The following is a 15,170-nucleotide window of genomic DNA, read 5'->3' as shown; positions in this document are numbered from 1 at the left end:
CAAATGAGTGGTTACAATACGAACTCAATACTGTGCATGCTATTAGAAAACTGAGGCTAAGTGCAGAGTGAAGTGCATTATAAATAAAAATTACAGAAAAACTTACTGGTTTGGATCACATTCAGGTGGTGGAGTGCCAGTGGAAGGAAGAATTATAGTTGTGATTTCTCTAGGCTCTGTGTAATAAAATAATTTATTTAGCACAACCATTCATAAAATGTAAATTACAAACACAATTATTTTGTAATACAAGTGATCCTTTCCCTATTTACATTCTAAATTTTCCTGTCATTCATAAGTTAGACTTCAATGAAGTGGAGTATTACTAAACACTTGAACCCTGTCTTCAGCTATACAGTATGCAATAAATAATTGCCAATAAGTGTTAAAAACACTGAGTTGATTAATGACAGGTGGAAATGAACTTCTTACAAGGGTTCAGAAATATGATATGATATGGTTCAGTCACATGAGTTGAACTAAGTTACAAGGCAGAATCAAGAATTGGAACTCACCTCCCACAAAATCAAAGAGCATGTAAGGCAAATGCAATATCAAGACTGAAACTAATGTTTTCCATATAAATATTCATGCTAGTTTTGCTTATCCATAAACCATACATTTTAGATATTATGTGATGCTGTATTTTAACTAAAAAGGTTTCCTGCTGTAAGCATTATGCTCAGTATTTCTTTTGTCCTGTTGAATAACTATGTCATATTGTAAACTGTGTATAGAGCTCCTGCTAGAGTTAAGATGGAACTTTCACATACAACAGCACAGAAAGGAGTGCAATACATAGGACAAAGTACAACTCATTTTTCAATGAGCACACTAAACAGACTACAGAATGATAACCTATAAAGTATTTTCATGAATGTGACAAAGCTTTCCATATTTCTGCTATAACTCTAACTCCACCAGACATAGGATACCCATGCACTCTGGCAAAGACATAGACTTCTCCAACTATTGACTATATTCATTAATAACTGCTTCCTCTACTCCCCCCCCCCCCAAGAAAAAAAAATTAACTCAAGACTTTAATTTTTTTTTCAACAAGTTGGCCGTCTCCCACAAAGGCAGGGTGACCCAAAGAGAAAGAAAATCCCCAAAAAGAAAATACTTTCATCATCATTCAACACTTTCACCTCACTCATACATAATCACTGTCTTTGCAGGGGCACCCAGATACAACAGTTTGGAAGCATATATAAAGATATATAACATATCCCTCCAAACTGCCAATATCCCAAACCCCTCTTTTAAAGTGCAGGCATTGTACTTCCCATTTCCAGCACTCAAGTCCGGCTATATAAAAATAACCAGTTTCCCTGAATCCCTTCACTAAATATTACCCTGCTCACACTCCAACAGCTTGTCAGGTACCAAAAACCATTCGTCACCATTCACTCCTATCTAACACGCTCACGCATGCTTGCTGGAAGCCCAAGCCCCTCACCCACAAAACCTCCTTTACCCCCTCCCTCCAACCTTTTTGAGGATGACCCCTACCCCGCCCTCCTTTCCCTACAAATTTATAGGCTCTTCATGTCATTCTACTTCGATCCATTCTCTCTAAATGACCAAACCATCTCAACAACCCCTCTTCAGCCCTCTGACTAATACTTTTATTAACTCCACACCTTCTGCTAATTTCCACACTCTGAATTCTCTGCATAATATTTATGCCACAGGACATCTCCACTGCGTTCAACTGCCTCCTCTCTGCAGCATTTATAACCCAAGCTTCACACCCATATAAGAGTGTTGGTACCACTATACTTTCATACATTCCCTTCTTTGCCTCCATAGAGATCGTTTTTTGTCTCCACATATACCTCAATGCACCACTCACCTTTTTTTCTTCATCAATTCTATGGTTAACCTCATCCTTCATAAACCCATCTGCTAACACTTCAACTCTCAAATATCTGAAAACATTCACTTTTTCTAAGGTGTTGGGGAGAGTGGTGAGATTAAATTATGGGGAATCAAGTACAAAATGGGAGTTGACACAGTTACTTTTTGCTGACGATACTGTGCTTATGGGAGATTCTAAAGAAAAGTTGCAAAGGTTAGTGGATGAGTTTGGGAGGGTGTGTAAAGGTAGAAAGTTGAAAGTGAACATAGACAAGAGTAAGGTGATAAGGGCATCAAAGACTTTAAATTTTTTTTTTTTTTATCACACTGGCCGATTCCCACCAAGGCAGGGTGGCCCGAAAAAGAAAAACTTTCACCATCATTCACTCCATCACTGTCTTGCCAGAAGGGTGCTTTACACTACAGTTTTTAAACTGCAACATTAACACCCCTCCTTCAGAGTGCAGGCACTGTACTTCCCATCTCCAGGACTCAAGTCCGGCCTGCCGGTTTCCCTGAACCCCTTCATAAATGTTACTTTGCTCACACTCCAACAGCACGTCAAGTATTAAAAACCATTTGTCTCCATTCACTCCTATCAAACACGCTCACGCATGCCTGCTGGAAGTCCAAGCCCCTCGCACACAAAACCTCCTTTACCCCCTCCCTCCAACCTTTCCTAGGCCGACCCCTACCCCGTCTTCCTTCCACTACAGACTGATACACTCTTGAAGTCATTCTGTTTCGCTCCATTCTCTCTACATGTCCGAACCACCTCAACAACCCTTCCTCAGCCCTCTGGACAACAGTTTTGGTAATCCCGCACCTCCTCCTAACTTCCAAACTACGAATTCTCTGCATTATATTCACACCACACATTGCCCTCAGACATGACATCTCCACTGCCTCCAGCCTTCTTCTCGCTGCAACATTCATCACCCATGCTTCACACCCATATAAGAGCGTTGGTAAAACTATACTCTCATACATTCCCCTCTTTGCCTCCAAGGACAAAGTTCTTTGTCTCCACAGACTCCTAAGTGCACCACTCACTCTTTTTCCCTCATCAATTCTATGATTCACCTCATCTTTCATAGACCCATCCGCTGACACGTCCACTCCCAAATATCTGAATACATTCACCTCCTCCATACTCTCTCCCTCCAATCTGATATTCAATCTTTCATCACCTAATCTTTTTGTTATCCTCATAACCTTACTCTTTCCTGTATTCACCTTTAATTTTCTTCTTTTGCACACCCTACCAAATTCATCCACCAATCTCTGCAACTTCTCTTCAGAATCTCCCAAGAGCACAGTGTCATCAGCAAAGAGCAGCTGTGACAACTCCCACTTTGTGTGTGATTCTTTATCTGTTAACTCCACGCCTCTTGCCAAGACCCTCGCATTTACTTCTCTTACAACCCCATCTATAAATATATTAAACAACCACGGTGACATCACACATCCTTGTCTAAGGCCTACTTTTACTGGGAAATAATTTCCCTCTTTCCTACATACTCTAACTTGAGCCTCACTATCCTCATAAAAACTCTTCACTGCTTTCAGTAACCTACCTCCTACACCATACACTTGCAACATCTGCCACATTGCCCCCCTATCCACCCTGTCATACGCCTTTTCCAAATCCATAAATGCCACAAAGACCTCTTTAGCCTTATCTAAATACTGTTCACTTATATGTTTCACTGTAAACACCTGGTCCACACACCCCCTACCTTTCCTAAAGCCTCCTTGTTCATCTGCTATCCTATTCTCCGTCTTACTCTTAATTCTTTCAATAATAACTCTACCATACACTTTACCATGTATACTCAGCAGACTTATCCCCCTATAATTTTTGCACTCTCTTTTATCCCCTTTGCCTTTATACAAAGGAACTATGCATGCTCTCTGCCAATCCCTAGGTACCTTACCCTCTTCCATACATTTATTAAATAATTGCACCAACCACTCCAAAACTATATCCCCACCTGCTTTTAACATTTCTATCTTTATCCCATCAATCCCGGCTGCCTTACCCCCTTTCGTTTTACCTACTGCCTCACAAACTTCCCCCACACTCACAACTGGCTCTTCCTCACTCCTGCAAGATGTTATTCCTCCTTGTCCTATACACGAAATCACAGCTTCCCTATCTTCATCAACATTTAACAATTCCTCAAAATATTCCCTCCATCTTCCCAATACCTCTAACTCTCCATTTAATAACTCGCCTCTCCTATTTTTAACTGACAAATACATTTGTTCTCTAGGCTTTCTTAACTTGTTAATCTCACTCCAAATTTTTTTCTTATTTTCAACAAAATTTGCTGATAACATCTCACCCACTCTCTCATTTGCTCTCTTTTTACATTGCTTCACCACTCTCTTAACCACTCTCTTTTTCTCCATATACTCTTCCCTCCTTGCATCACTTCTACTTTGTAAAAACTTCTCATATGCTAACTTTTTCTCCCTTACTACTCTCTTTACATCATCATTCCACCAATCGCTCCTCTTCCCTCCCGCACCCACTTTCCTGTAACCACAAACTTCTGCTGAACACTCTAACACTACATTTTTAAACCTACCCCATACCTCTTCGACCCCATTGCCTATGCTCTCATTAGCCCATCTATCCTCCAATAGCTGTTTATATCTTACCCTAACTGCCTCCTCTTTTAGTTTATAAACCTTCACCTCTCTCTTCCCTGATGCTTCTATTCTCCTTGTATCCCATCTACCTTTTACTCTCAGTGTAGCTACAACTAGAAAGTGATCTGATATATCTGTGGCCCCTCTATAAACATGTACATCCTGAAGTCTACTCAAGAGTCTTTTATCTACCAATACATAATCCAACAAACTACTGTCATTTCGCCCTACATCATATCTTGTATACTTATTTATCCTCTTTTTCTTAAAATATGTATTACCTATAACTAAACCCCTTTCTATACAAAGTTCAATCAAAGGGCTCCCATTATCATTTACACCTGGCACCCCAAACTTACCTACCACACCCTCTCTAAAAGTTTCTCCTACTTTAGCATTCATGTCCCCTACCACAATCACTCTCTCACTTGGTTCAAAGGCTCCTATACATTCACTTAACATCTCCCAAAATCTCTCTCTCTCCTCTGCATTCCTCTCTTCTCCTTTGGAAACAAAAGACTGAGTCCAGACACAATTCCCTGAACATTTTGCGAAGGTGGTAGTAAAGATTTTTTTTTTTTTTTTAACAAGTCGGCCATCTCCCACCGAGGCAGGGTGACCCAAAAAGAAAGAAAATCCCCAAAAAGATAATACCTTCATCATCATTCAACTCTTTCACTTCACTCACACATAATCACTGTTTTTGCAGAGGTGCTCAGAACACAACAGCTTAGAAGCATGTATGTATAAAGATACACAACACATCCCTCCAAACTGCCAATATCCCGAACCCCTCCTTTAGAATGCAGGCATTGTACTTCCTATTTCCAGCACTCAAGTCCGGCTATATAAAAATAACCGGTTTCCCTGAATCCCTTCACTAAATATTACTCTGCTCACACTCCAACAGATCGTCAGGTCCGAAATACCATTCGTCTCCATTCACTCCTATCGAACACGCTCACACACGCTTGCTGGAAGTCCAAGCCCCTCGCCCACACAACCTCCCTTACCCCTTCCTTCCAATCTTTTTGAGGACGACCCCTACCCCACCTTCCTTCCCCTACAGATTTAAATGCTCTCCATGTCATTCTACTTTGATTCATTCTCTCTAAATGACCAAACCACCTCAACAAACCCACTTCAGCCCTCTAACTAATACTTTTATTAACTCCACACCTTCTCCTAATTTCCACACTCTGAATTTTCTGCAGTTTGGAGGGATATGTTGTGTATCTTTATATGTGTATGCTTCTAAACTGTTGTATTCTGAGCACCTCTGCAAAAACAGTGATAATGTGTGAGTGTGGTGAAAGTGTTGAATGATGATGAAATTATTTTCTTTTTGGGGATTTTCTTTCTTTTTTGGGTCACCCTGCCTCGGTGGGAGACGGCCGACTTGTTAAAAAAAAAAAAAAAAAAAATTGCTCTTAAACAGGACATCTCCACTGCCTCCAACCACCTCCTCACTGCTGCATTTACAACCCAAGCTTCACACCCATATAAGAGTGTTGGTACTACTATACTTTCATACATTCCTTTCTTTGCCTCCATAGATAACGTTTTTTGACTCCACATATACCTCAACGCACCACTCACCTTTTTTCCCTCATCAATTCTATGATTAACCTCATCCTTCATAAATCCATCCGCCGACACGTCAACTCTCAAGTATCTGAAAACATTCACTTCTTCCATACTCCTCCTCTCCAATTTGATATCCAATTTTTCTTTATCTAAATCATTTGATACCCTCATCACCTTACTCTTTTCTATGCTCACTTTCAACTTTCTACCTTTACACACACTTATATGACAACTTTGAAAAAGTACTAAAAGGTAAGTTAGCAATAATATAAAATAACATTTACAAAACTCAGGACAAGAGTGGAACCCTCCTTCCTGCAACTGAAAAATAATTACTAATAGTTTTGAATTTACTGAAAGACAAGCAAATTTTTCTTTTCAAACACCTGCCATCTCCCACAGACATAGGGTAACCACCCAAAACGAGGAAACACATTCACCATCATTCACTCAATCACTGCTTTGCCAGAAATATATTAACAAATTATAATTTAGATGACTCTCACACACCTGAATACTCTTTCACCATCATATTTGACAAAGACAAAGGCATCATCCTTCACACAAAATACAAGTAATTTTGTTAAGAATAGCATTCAACAATGACACAGCAAATTATGAAGCCAATGTAAACCATGTTTTCCAATTCTCCACAGAAAAAAACATTATTCATTACTATACAAAAAAAAAAAAAAAACTGGATAGAGTACAAAATATAATCAAACAATTATAGAGCAGAAGAAAAATGTAAGAAATTTGAGAGTAACCCTGGCAGATCATCTTATGTTAATAGAGAACAACAGAGTTCATATCACAAATACAAGGGATGCCAAGCCAATGATGACATTCTTTCAAAGCACTTGTACTCTATAGACTGGAGTGAGATATTAATACAGATTCACATGTCTTAAAAAGGTAGTGATATTGTAGTTTTAGAGAATGTCCGGAGAACTTTCTGTCCACAGATATTGCATCAAACACTTGGAAAATACAAGAGAGACTCATTCTAAATTTGCAGTGAAGTGATTCCTAAAAATAATGGGAGTTATGATAATTTTGACTCTGTTTTGCACTAAGTATGCAATAAGTATACCATAAGATAAGTCAACAAGAATGAATGGCTCAGGAATTTTCAACAACCTTACCACCACATAAGGAAAATTACCAACAGACTTCTATTTTCATGAGGGAGCTCATTAAGTTCATGCAAACTTTCAGACAAACTGAGTTGTGGTGTCAGAAAGCAAGCTGCATGCACCAACTACCAATGGAAATACGTCACTCTGTCTGACTTTTTTGGGTTATCCTAGGTTCTCTACACATGTGCTGCTATGTATGATAATCTATGTAACTGTATTTGTGTATACCTGAATAAACTTACTTACTTATAAACAAGGTGACCTACCAGAGACAATGCAAAAGGAGCAATAATCACTAGAACCATCACTGAGTATAAACTGAGGACACAATCATAAGGCAAGCTAAATTCTGCCTGAATAGGGATATACTGTCAGCAACATCAGTATGCATATTATTGTTATTTACATATTCACTTGAATAATTTCTGCATAGTGCAATCCTTAAGGCTGTCAAGATTAAAATAAATGCTTATACATACCACATGAACAGTAATATCTAATTCTGTAGTCAAGGCAACTTCCACGGAGACACTGAAAACCACGATGAATGTCGCACACAACTTTCACATCAGTTTTTGTTTTACTACTGGTAGTTTTCTCACACTCAATGTTTGTTAGGTAACCCTACAATTATAAAGGAAGAAAAAATTTTCTGGTTATTACTAAATCTTTTAAAAATTTGAATACAGCTTTTGGTATGAAGAAAATAAAAATTTGTATATAAGTGGTATTCAATACTGACATGATAATGAATTAAACACATGTGCAACATCTGGGTATCTTTACTTGTAGAGATGTTTTGCAATCCAGTGGCTTCATCATCATCATGATACAAGGACATAATAAAATGTTCTACTTCTTTCAAAAAACTGGCTGTATCCCACCAAGGTAGGACAGCCCAAGACGAAAAATGAAAGTTTCTAATTTTAAATTTAGTAATATATACAGGAGAAGGGGTTACTAGCCCCTTGCCCCCAGAATTTTAGTCGCCTCTTACATCACGCATGGCTTACAGAGGAAGAATTCTGTTCCACTTCCCCATGAAGTTTTATAATTATACAAGTAAAATACTAAATTAAAGAGTATACAAATAAAACCTTGCATCATTATGTACTGGAGTGTGATAAAATTAATGAATTTAGAGACAACTCACTCAGAAATGTTCAAAATACAGTGGACCCCCGCATAACGATTACCTCCGAATGTGACCAATTATGTAAGTGTATTTATGTAAGTGCGTTTGAACGTGTATGTTTGGGGGTCTGAAATGGACTAATCTACTTCACAATATTTCTTATGGGAACAAATTCGGTCAGTACTGGCACCTGAACATACTTCTGGAGTGAAAAAATATCGTTAACCGGGGGTCCACTGTATGTGTATTTTATCCACAGTGGTGTATTACAGACCATTCTGGAAAAAATACTGACTCTGGTCCCTGTAAATAAAGCATTACCACATAAGTATGTACGTATGTACGTGTGTGTGTGTACTCACCTATTTGTGGTTGCAGGGGTCGAGTCTTAGCTCCTGGCCCCGCCTCTTCACCGGTTGCTACTGGGCCCTCTCTCTCCCCACTCCATGAGCTTTATCAAACCTCGTCTTAAAACTGTGTATGGTTCCTGCCTCCACTACGTCATTTTCTAGGCTATTCCACTGCCTTACAACTCTATGACTGAAGAAATACTTCCTAATATCTCTCTGACTCATTTGTGTCTTCAACTTCCAATTGTGGCCTCTTGTTTCTGTGTCCCCTCCCTGGAACATCCTGTCTTTGTCCACCTTGTCTATGTGTGTGTGTGTGTGTACTCACCTAGTTGTACTCACCTAGTTGAGGTTGCAGGGGTCGAGTCCAAGCTCCTGGCCCCGCCTCTTCACTGGTCGCTACTAGATCACTCTCCCTGAACCATGAGCTTTATCGTACCTCTGCTTAAAGCTATGTATGGATCCTGACTCCACTACATCGCTTCCCAAACTATTCCACTTCCTGACTACTCTGTGGCTGAAGAAATACTTCCTAACATCCCTTTGATTCATCTGTGTCTTCAACTTCCAACTGTGTCCCCTTGTTACTGTGTCCAGTCTCTGGAACATCCTGTCTTTGTCCACCTTGTCAATTCCTCTCAGTATTTTGTAAGTCGTTATCATGTCCCCCCTATCTCTCCTGTCCTCCAGTGTCGTCAGGTTGATTTCCCTTAACCTCTCCTCATAGGACATACCTCTTAGCTCTGGGACTAGTCTTGTTGCAAACCTTTGCACTTTTTCTAGTTTCTTTACATGCTTGGCTAGGTGTGGGTTCCAAACTGGTGCCGCATACTCCAATATAGGCCTAACGTACACGGTGTACAGGGTCCTGAATGATTGTGTGTGTGTGTGTGTGTGTACTCACCTATTTGTGGTTGCAGGGGTCGATTCACAGCTCCTGGCCCTGCCTCTTTGCTGATTGCTACTAGGTCCTCTCTCTCCCTGCCCCATGAGCTTTATCATACCTCGCCTTAAAACTATGTATGGTTCCCGCCTCCACTACATCACTTTCTAGGCTATTCCACGGCCTGACTACTCTATGACTGAAGAAATACTTCCTAACATCCCTTTGATTCATCTGAGTCTTCAGCTTCCAACTGTGACCTCTTGTGTCTGTGTCCCTTCTCTGGAACATACCGTCTTTGTCCACCTTGTCTATTCCGTGCAGTATTTTATATGTCGTTATCATGTCTCCCCTGACTCTCCTGTCCTCCAGTGTCGTCAGGCCGATTTCCCTCAACCTTTCTTCGTAGGACAATCCCCGTAGCTCTGGGACTAGTCTTGTTGCAAACCTTTGCACTTTCTCTAATTTCTTGACATGCTTGACTAGGTGTGGATTCCAAACTGGTGCTGCATACTCCAGTATGGGTCTGATGTAAATGGTATACAGAGTCTTGAACGAATCCTTACTGAGGTATCGGAACGCTATCCGTAGGTTTGCCAGGCGCCCGAATGCTGCAGCAGTTATCTGATTGATGTGTGCCTCAGGAGATATGCTCGGTATTATACTCACCCCCAGATCTTTTTCCTTGAGTGAGGTTTGCAGTCTTTGGCCATCTAAACTATATTGTGTCTGCGGTCTTCTTTGCCCTTTCCCAATCTTCATGACTTTGCATTTGGCAGGGTTAAACTCAAGGAGCCAGTTGCTGGACCAGGCTTGTAGCCTGTCCAGGTCTCTTTGTAGTCCTGCCTGATCCTCATCCGATTTGATTCTTCTCATTAACTTCACATCATCTGCAAACAAGGACACTTCTGAATCTATCCCTTCCGTTATGTGTGTGTGTGTGTGTGTGCGTGTGTGTGTGTGTGTGTGTGTGTGTGTGTGTGTGTGTGTGTGTGTGTGTGTGTGTGTGTGTGTGTGTGTGTGTGTGTGTGTGTGTGTGTGTGCACGTGCATGTGTGTGTGCACGTGCATGTGTGTGCGCATTTGTGTGTGCATGTGTGTGCATGTGTGTGTGCATGTGTATGTGCATGTGTGTGTGCACATGCTTGTGTGCGTGCTTGTGTGCGTGTTTGTGTGCGTGCTTGTGTGTGTGTGTGTACTCACCTAATTGTGGTTGCAGGGGTCGAGACTCAGCTCCTGGCCCCGCCTCTTCACCGACCGCTACTAGGTCCTCTCTCCCCTGCTCCATGAGCTTTATCATACCCCGTCTTAAAACTATGTATAGTTCCTGCTTCCACTACATCACTTGCCAGACTATTCCACTTCCTAACTACTCTATGACTGAAGAAATACTTCCTAACATCCCCTTTGACTCATCTGAGTTTTCAGATTCCAACTGTGACCCCTTGTTTCTGTGTCCCATCTCTGGAACATCCTGTCTCTGTCCACCTTGTTTATTCCACGCAGTATTTTGTATGTCGTTATCATGTCTCCCCTGACCCTCCTGTCCTCCAGTGTTGTCAGATCGATTTCCCTTAACCTTTCTTCATAGGACATTCCCTTAGTTCTGGAACTAGCCTTGTTGCAAACCTTTGCACTTTCTCTAATTTCTTGACGTGTTGTGTGTGTACTCACCTAATTGTACTCACCTAATTGTGGTTGCAGGGGTCGAGACTCAGCTCCTGGCCCTGCCTCTTCACTGATCGCTACTGGGTCCTCTCTCTCTCTGCTTCCTGAGCTTTATTTATTTATTTATTTATTTATTTATTTAAAAATTTGTGCACACATACAGAGGTACAAAAAATACAGAAAAGAGCAGTATGCCAAAGCCACTTATACTATGCATAGCATTACGGGCTGGCTTAAAATTAACTTAAGATGAACTAAGCAATGATGACATCGGTGATAAAACTTTAATGTAAACAGATTACTATAAAGCACAAGTGAGTATTACAAAGACAGGTCATATGGTTGTATGCATTGTTGTACATTCAGTAGAATGGAGTATTCTGTTAGGTAGTGTATTTAAAAAATAATAAAGTTAGATTGGGTTTTAGGTTTAACATTTATGTGATATAATTGTGAGAAACATTTAAGATATACAATTTATAAGGTTCAGTTATTCAGTATTTATTTGGTTTTGGGTGAGTAAGTGATCTTTGAGAAGAGACTTGAATTTATAAACAGGTAGTGTTTCTTTTATATTTACAGGTAATGAGTTCCAGATTTTAGGGCCTTTTATGTGCATTGAGTTTTTGCATAGTGTGAGATGGACACGAGGAACATCAAAGAGTGATCTGTGCCTTGTGTTATGGTCATGTGTTCTGTTGAGGTTGGCAAGGAGATGTTTGAGGGGAGGGTTAATATCAGAGTTAAGTGTTCTATGTATGTAATAGGTGCAGTAATAAGTATGAATGTTTTGTATGGTGAATAGGTTTAGTGTATTGAATATTGGTGGAGTGTGCTGCCTATAGTGAGAATTTGTTATCATTCTAACTGCAGCCTTTTGTTGGGTAATTAGTGGTCTGAGATGGTTACTTGTTGTTGAGCCCCATGCACAAATTCCATAGGTGAGATAGGGGTAAATAAGAGAGTGATATAGGGCCAGGAGGGCTGACTGTGGAGCATAGTACCGTATCTTCGATAGTATGCCTACAGTCTTGGAAATTTTCTTAGAAATTTGTTGTATATGTGTATGAAATTTGAGTCTATTATCAAGGTGGATTCCTAAGAATTTTCCCTCTGTTAGCTTTGTGATAGGTGATCCGTTTATCATTATGTTAAGAGGGACATCTGTAGCTCTGTTACCAAACTGAATGAAGTAGGTTTTGTCAATGTTTAGTGTAAGTTTGTTAGTCCTCATCCAGGTAGATATTTTCTGTAATTCTGTATTTACAGTATTGGCTAGCGTGACTGGGCTCGGGTGGGAGAAGACGTATGTAGTGTCATCTGCAAATAGTGTGGGTTTGAGTAATTGCGAAGCATTTGGTAGGTCATTTATGTATAGGAGAAAGAGAAGAGGGCCAAGGACACTTCCCTGTGGGACACCAACTGTAATTGGTTGTGCAGAAGAGTTTGCCCCATTTGCATACACATATTGGCTTCTGTTGCTGAGGTATGACTTGAGGTAGTTGAGGGAGTGCCCTCTTATACCATAGTGTGACAATTTTACGTGGAGCAAGTCATGGTTAACTGTATCAAAAGCTTTACGTAAGTCAATGAAGATCCCCAGTGGGACTTCTTTTTTCTCTATTGCAGTGTATATATGTTCTAGCATGTGTATAATAGCATCATTAGTATTTTTATTTGGCCTGAATCCAAATTGGCAGGGGTTGAGTATGTTTTGGGAGATAAGGTAGGAGTAGATTCGTTTATGAATTAATTTTTCGAAGATTTTTGAGAGAGGGTGTAAGTTGGATATTGGCCTATAGTTATTCAACTCTGTTTGGTCTCCTCCTTTGTGGATCGGGGTGACCCTTGCTATTTTGAGTACTGTGGGGAAGGTGGAGGATTCAATGGATTTGTTAAAGAGTGTTGCAATGATTGGTGATAGCACTTGTGACACTTTTTTGTATATAAAGGGTGGTAAGGTATTTAAATCTCCTGCCTTGTTTTTTAGCGTGTTGATAATAAGGGAGACTTCGTATGGGTTAGTCGGAGCTAGGAACAGTGTGTTCGGGTAGTTGCCAGTGAGGTAGTCATTTGGTGGGGTATCTGAGCTTGGGATTTTATTGGCAAGGTTTTGTCCTATAGTGGAGAAGAAGTCATTGAGTCTGTTTGCTGTTTCTTCTTAAAACTATGTATGGTTCCTGCCTCCACTACTTCACTTGCTAGGCTATTCCACTTGCTGACAACTCTATGACTGAAGAAATACGTCCTAACGTCCCTGTGACTCGTCTGAGTCTTCAGCTTCCAGTTGTGACCCCTTGTCCCTGTGTCCCCTCTCTGGAACATCCTATCTCTGTCCACCTTGTCTATTCCCCGCAGTATCTTGTATGTCATTATCATGTCTCCCCTGACCCTTCTGTCCTCCAGTGTCGTCAGTCCGATTTCCCTTAACCTTTCCTTGTACGACATTCCCTTGAGCTCTGGGACTAGCCTTGTTGCAAACCTTTGTACTTTCCCTAACTTCTTGACGTGCTTGACCAGGTGTGGGTTCCAGACTGGTGCTGCATACTCCAGTATGGGCCTAACATACACAGTGTACAGTGTCTTGAATGATTCCTTATTAAGGTATCGGAACGCTATTCTCAGGTTTGCCAGGCGCCCGTACGCTGCAGCAGTTATTTGGTTGATGTGCTCATGTGTGTGTGTGTGTGTGTGTGTGTGTGTGTGTGTGTGTGTGTGTGTGTGTGTGTGTGTGTGTGTGTGTGTGTGTGTGTGCGTGTGTGTGCGCGTGCGTGCGTGCGTGCGTGCATGCGTGTGTGTGCGCACGCTTGTGTGTGCGCACGCTTGTGTGTGCGCACGCTTGTGTGTGCGCACGCTTGTGTGTGCGCACGCTTGTGTGTGCTTGCATGCGTATTTGTGTACTCATACACGTGTGAGTGTATATGCTCATGTGTGTATGTATGCTCATGTGTGAGTGTACTCACCTATTTGTGTGTGTGTGTGACACCCAACAATAAATACAGTTGAACCTCAAATATCGAACTTTCTTCGTTCCAGACGGCTGTTCGAGTGCCATTACCGAACGAATTTATTCCCATAAGGAATAATGTAAATTAGATTAGTTCATTTCAGACCCTCAAAAATACACTTATAAAAGCACTTAGAAAAATACACTCACATAATTGGTTGAGTTGGGAGCAGTTTGATATTTGAGGTTCCACTGTATCTGCACCGATAACTCATTACAGTTGTGACTGGGTGTGAACATGTGAATTGCTCATTACTTTATAATTTGTTCATGATTGTAACCATGTATCCACATAAGTAAATTTACTTACTAACATGATTCATTACCTTTGTACCTTGTTCAGCTATCAAAACTTTGGGGCCCAGTCCCTGGACCTATTATGTACCTCTGTAATCTGTAAATACCTTTGTAACTTGTCATGACTGTGACCAGATATACCTGGAGTTCATTACCTTTGTAACTTGTTCAGCTATCAAAACTTTGGGGCCCAGTCCCTGGACCTATTATGTACCTCTGTAATCTTTTGACTACCGCCCACAGGATGGGTCTGGGGTACATAATAAAGACATTAAACTAACTATACAAATAAAAAGCAAATATGCTGCTTTGCAATTATTATATACATTTTTTTTTTTTTTTTTTTTTTTTTTCCAACAAGTCGGCCGTCTCCCACCGAGGCAGGGTGACCCAAAAAAGAAAGAAAATCCCCAAAAAGAAAATACTTTCATCATCATTCAACACTTTCACCACACTCGCACATTATCACTGTTTTTGCAGAGGTGCTCAGAATACAACAGTCTAGAAGCATAAACATATAAAGATACACAACATATCCCTCCAAACTGCCAATATCCCAAACCCCTCCTTTAAAGTGCAGGCAT

The 15,170-nt window shown here is 40.6% G+C and overlaps 1 protein-coding gene across 1 annotated transcript in view; it reads right to left on the bottom strand.

The window, feature by feature from the left end:
• LOC128697360 (hemocytin) overlaps positions 1-15,170 on the bottom strand; it is a 444,623-nt gene that overhangs the window by 228,340 nt on the left and 201,113 nt on the right. The window contains exons 53-54 of the mRNA XM_070093851.1: positions 7,727-7,871; positions 107-176 (exon numbers count right to left, since the gene is read on the bottom strand). Coding sequence (XP_069949952.1) covers positions 107-176; positions 7,727-7,871 — 215 coding nt within the window. The remainder of the gene's footprint in view (positions 1-106; positions 177-7,726; positions 7,872-15,170) is intronic.

Source organism: Cherax quadricarinatus, chromosome 44, assembly GCF_038502225.1.
Source record: "Cherax quadricarinatus isolate ZL_2023a chromosome 44, ASM3850222v1, whole genome shotgun sequence".
Classification (NCBI taxonomy): Eukaryota; Metazoa; Arthropoda; class Malacostraca; order Decapoda; family Parastacidae; genus Cherax; species Cherax quadricarinatus.
This window is presented reverse-complemented; position numbering and strand designations above follow the sequence as displayed.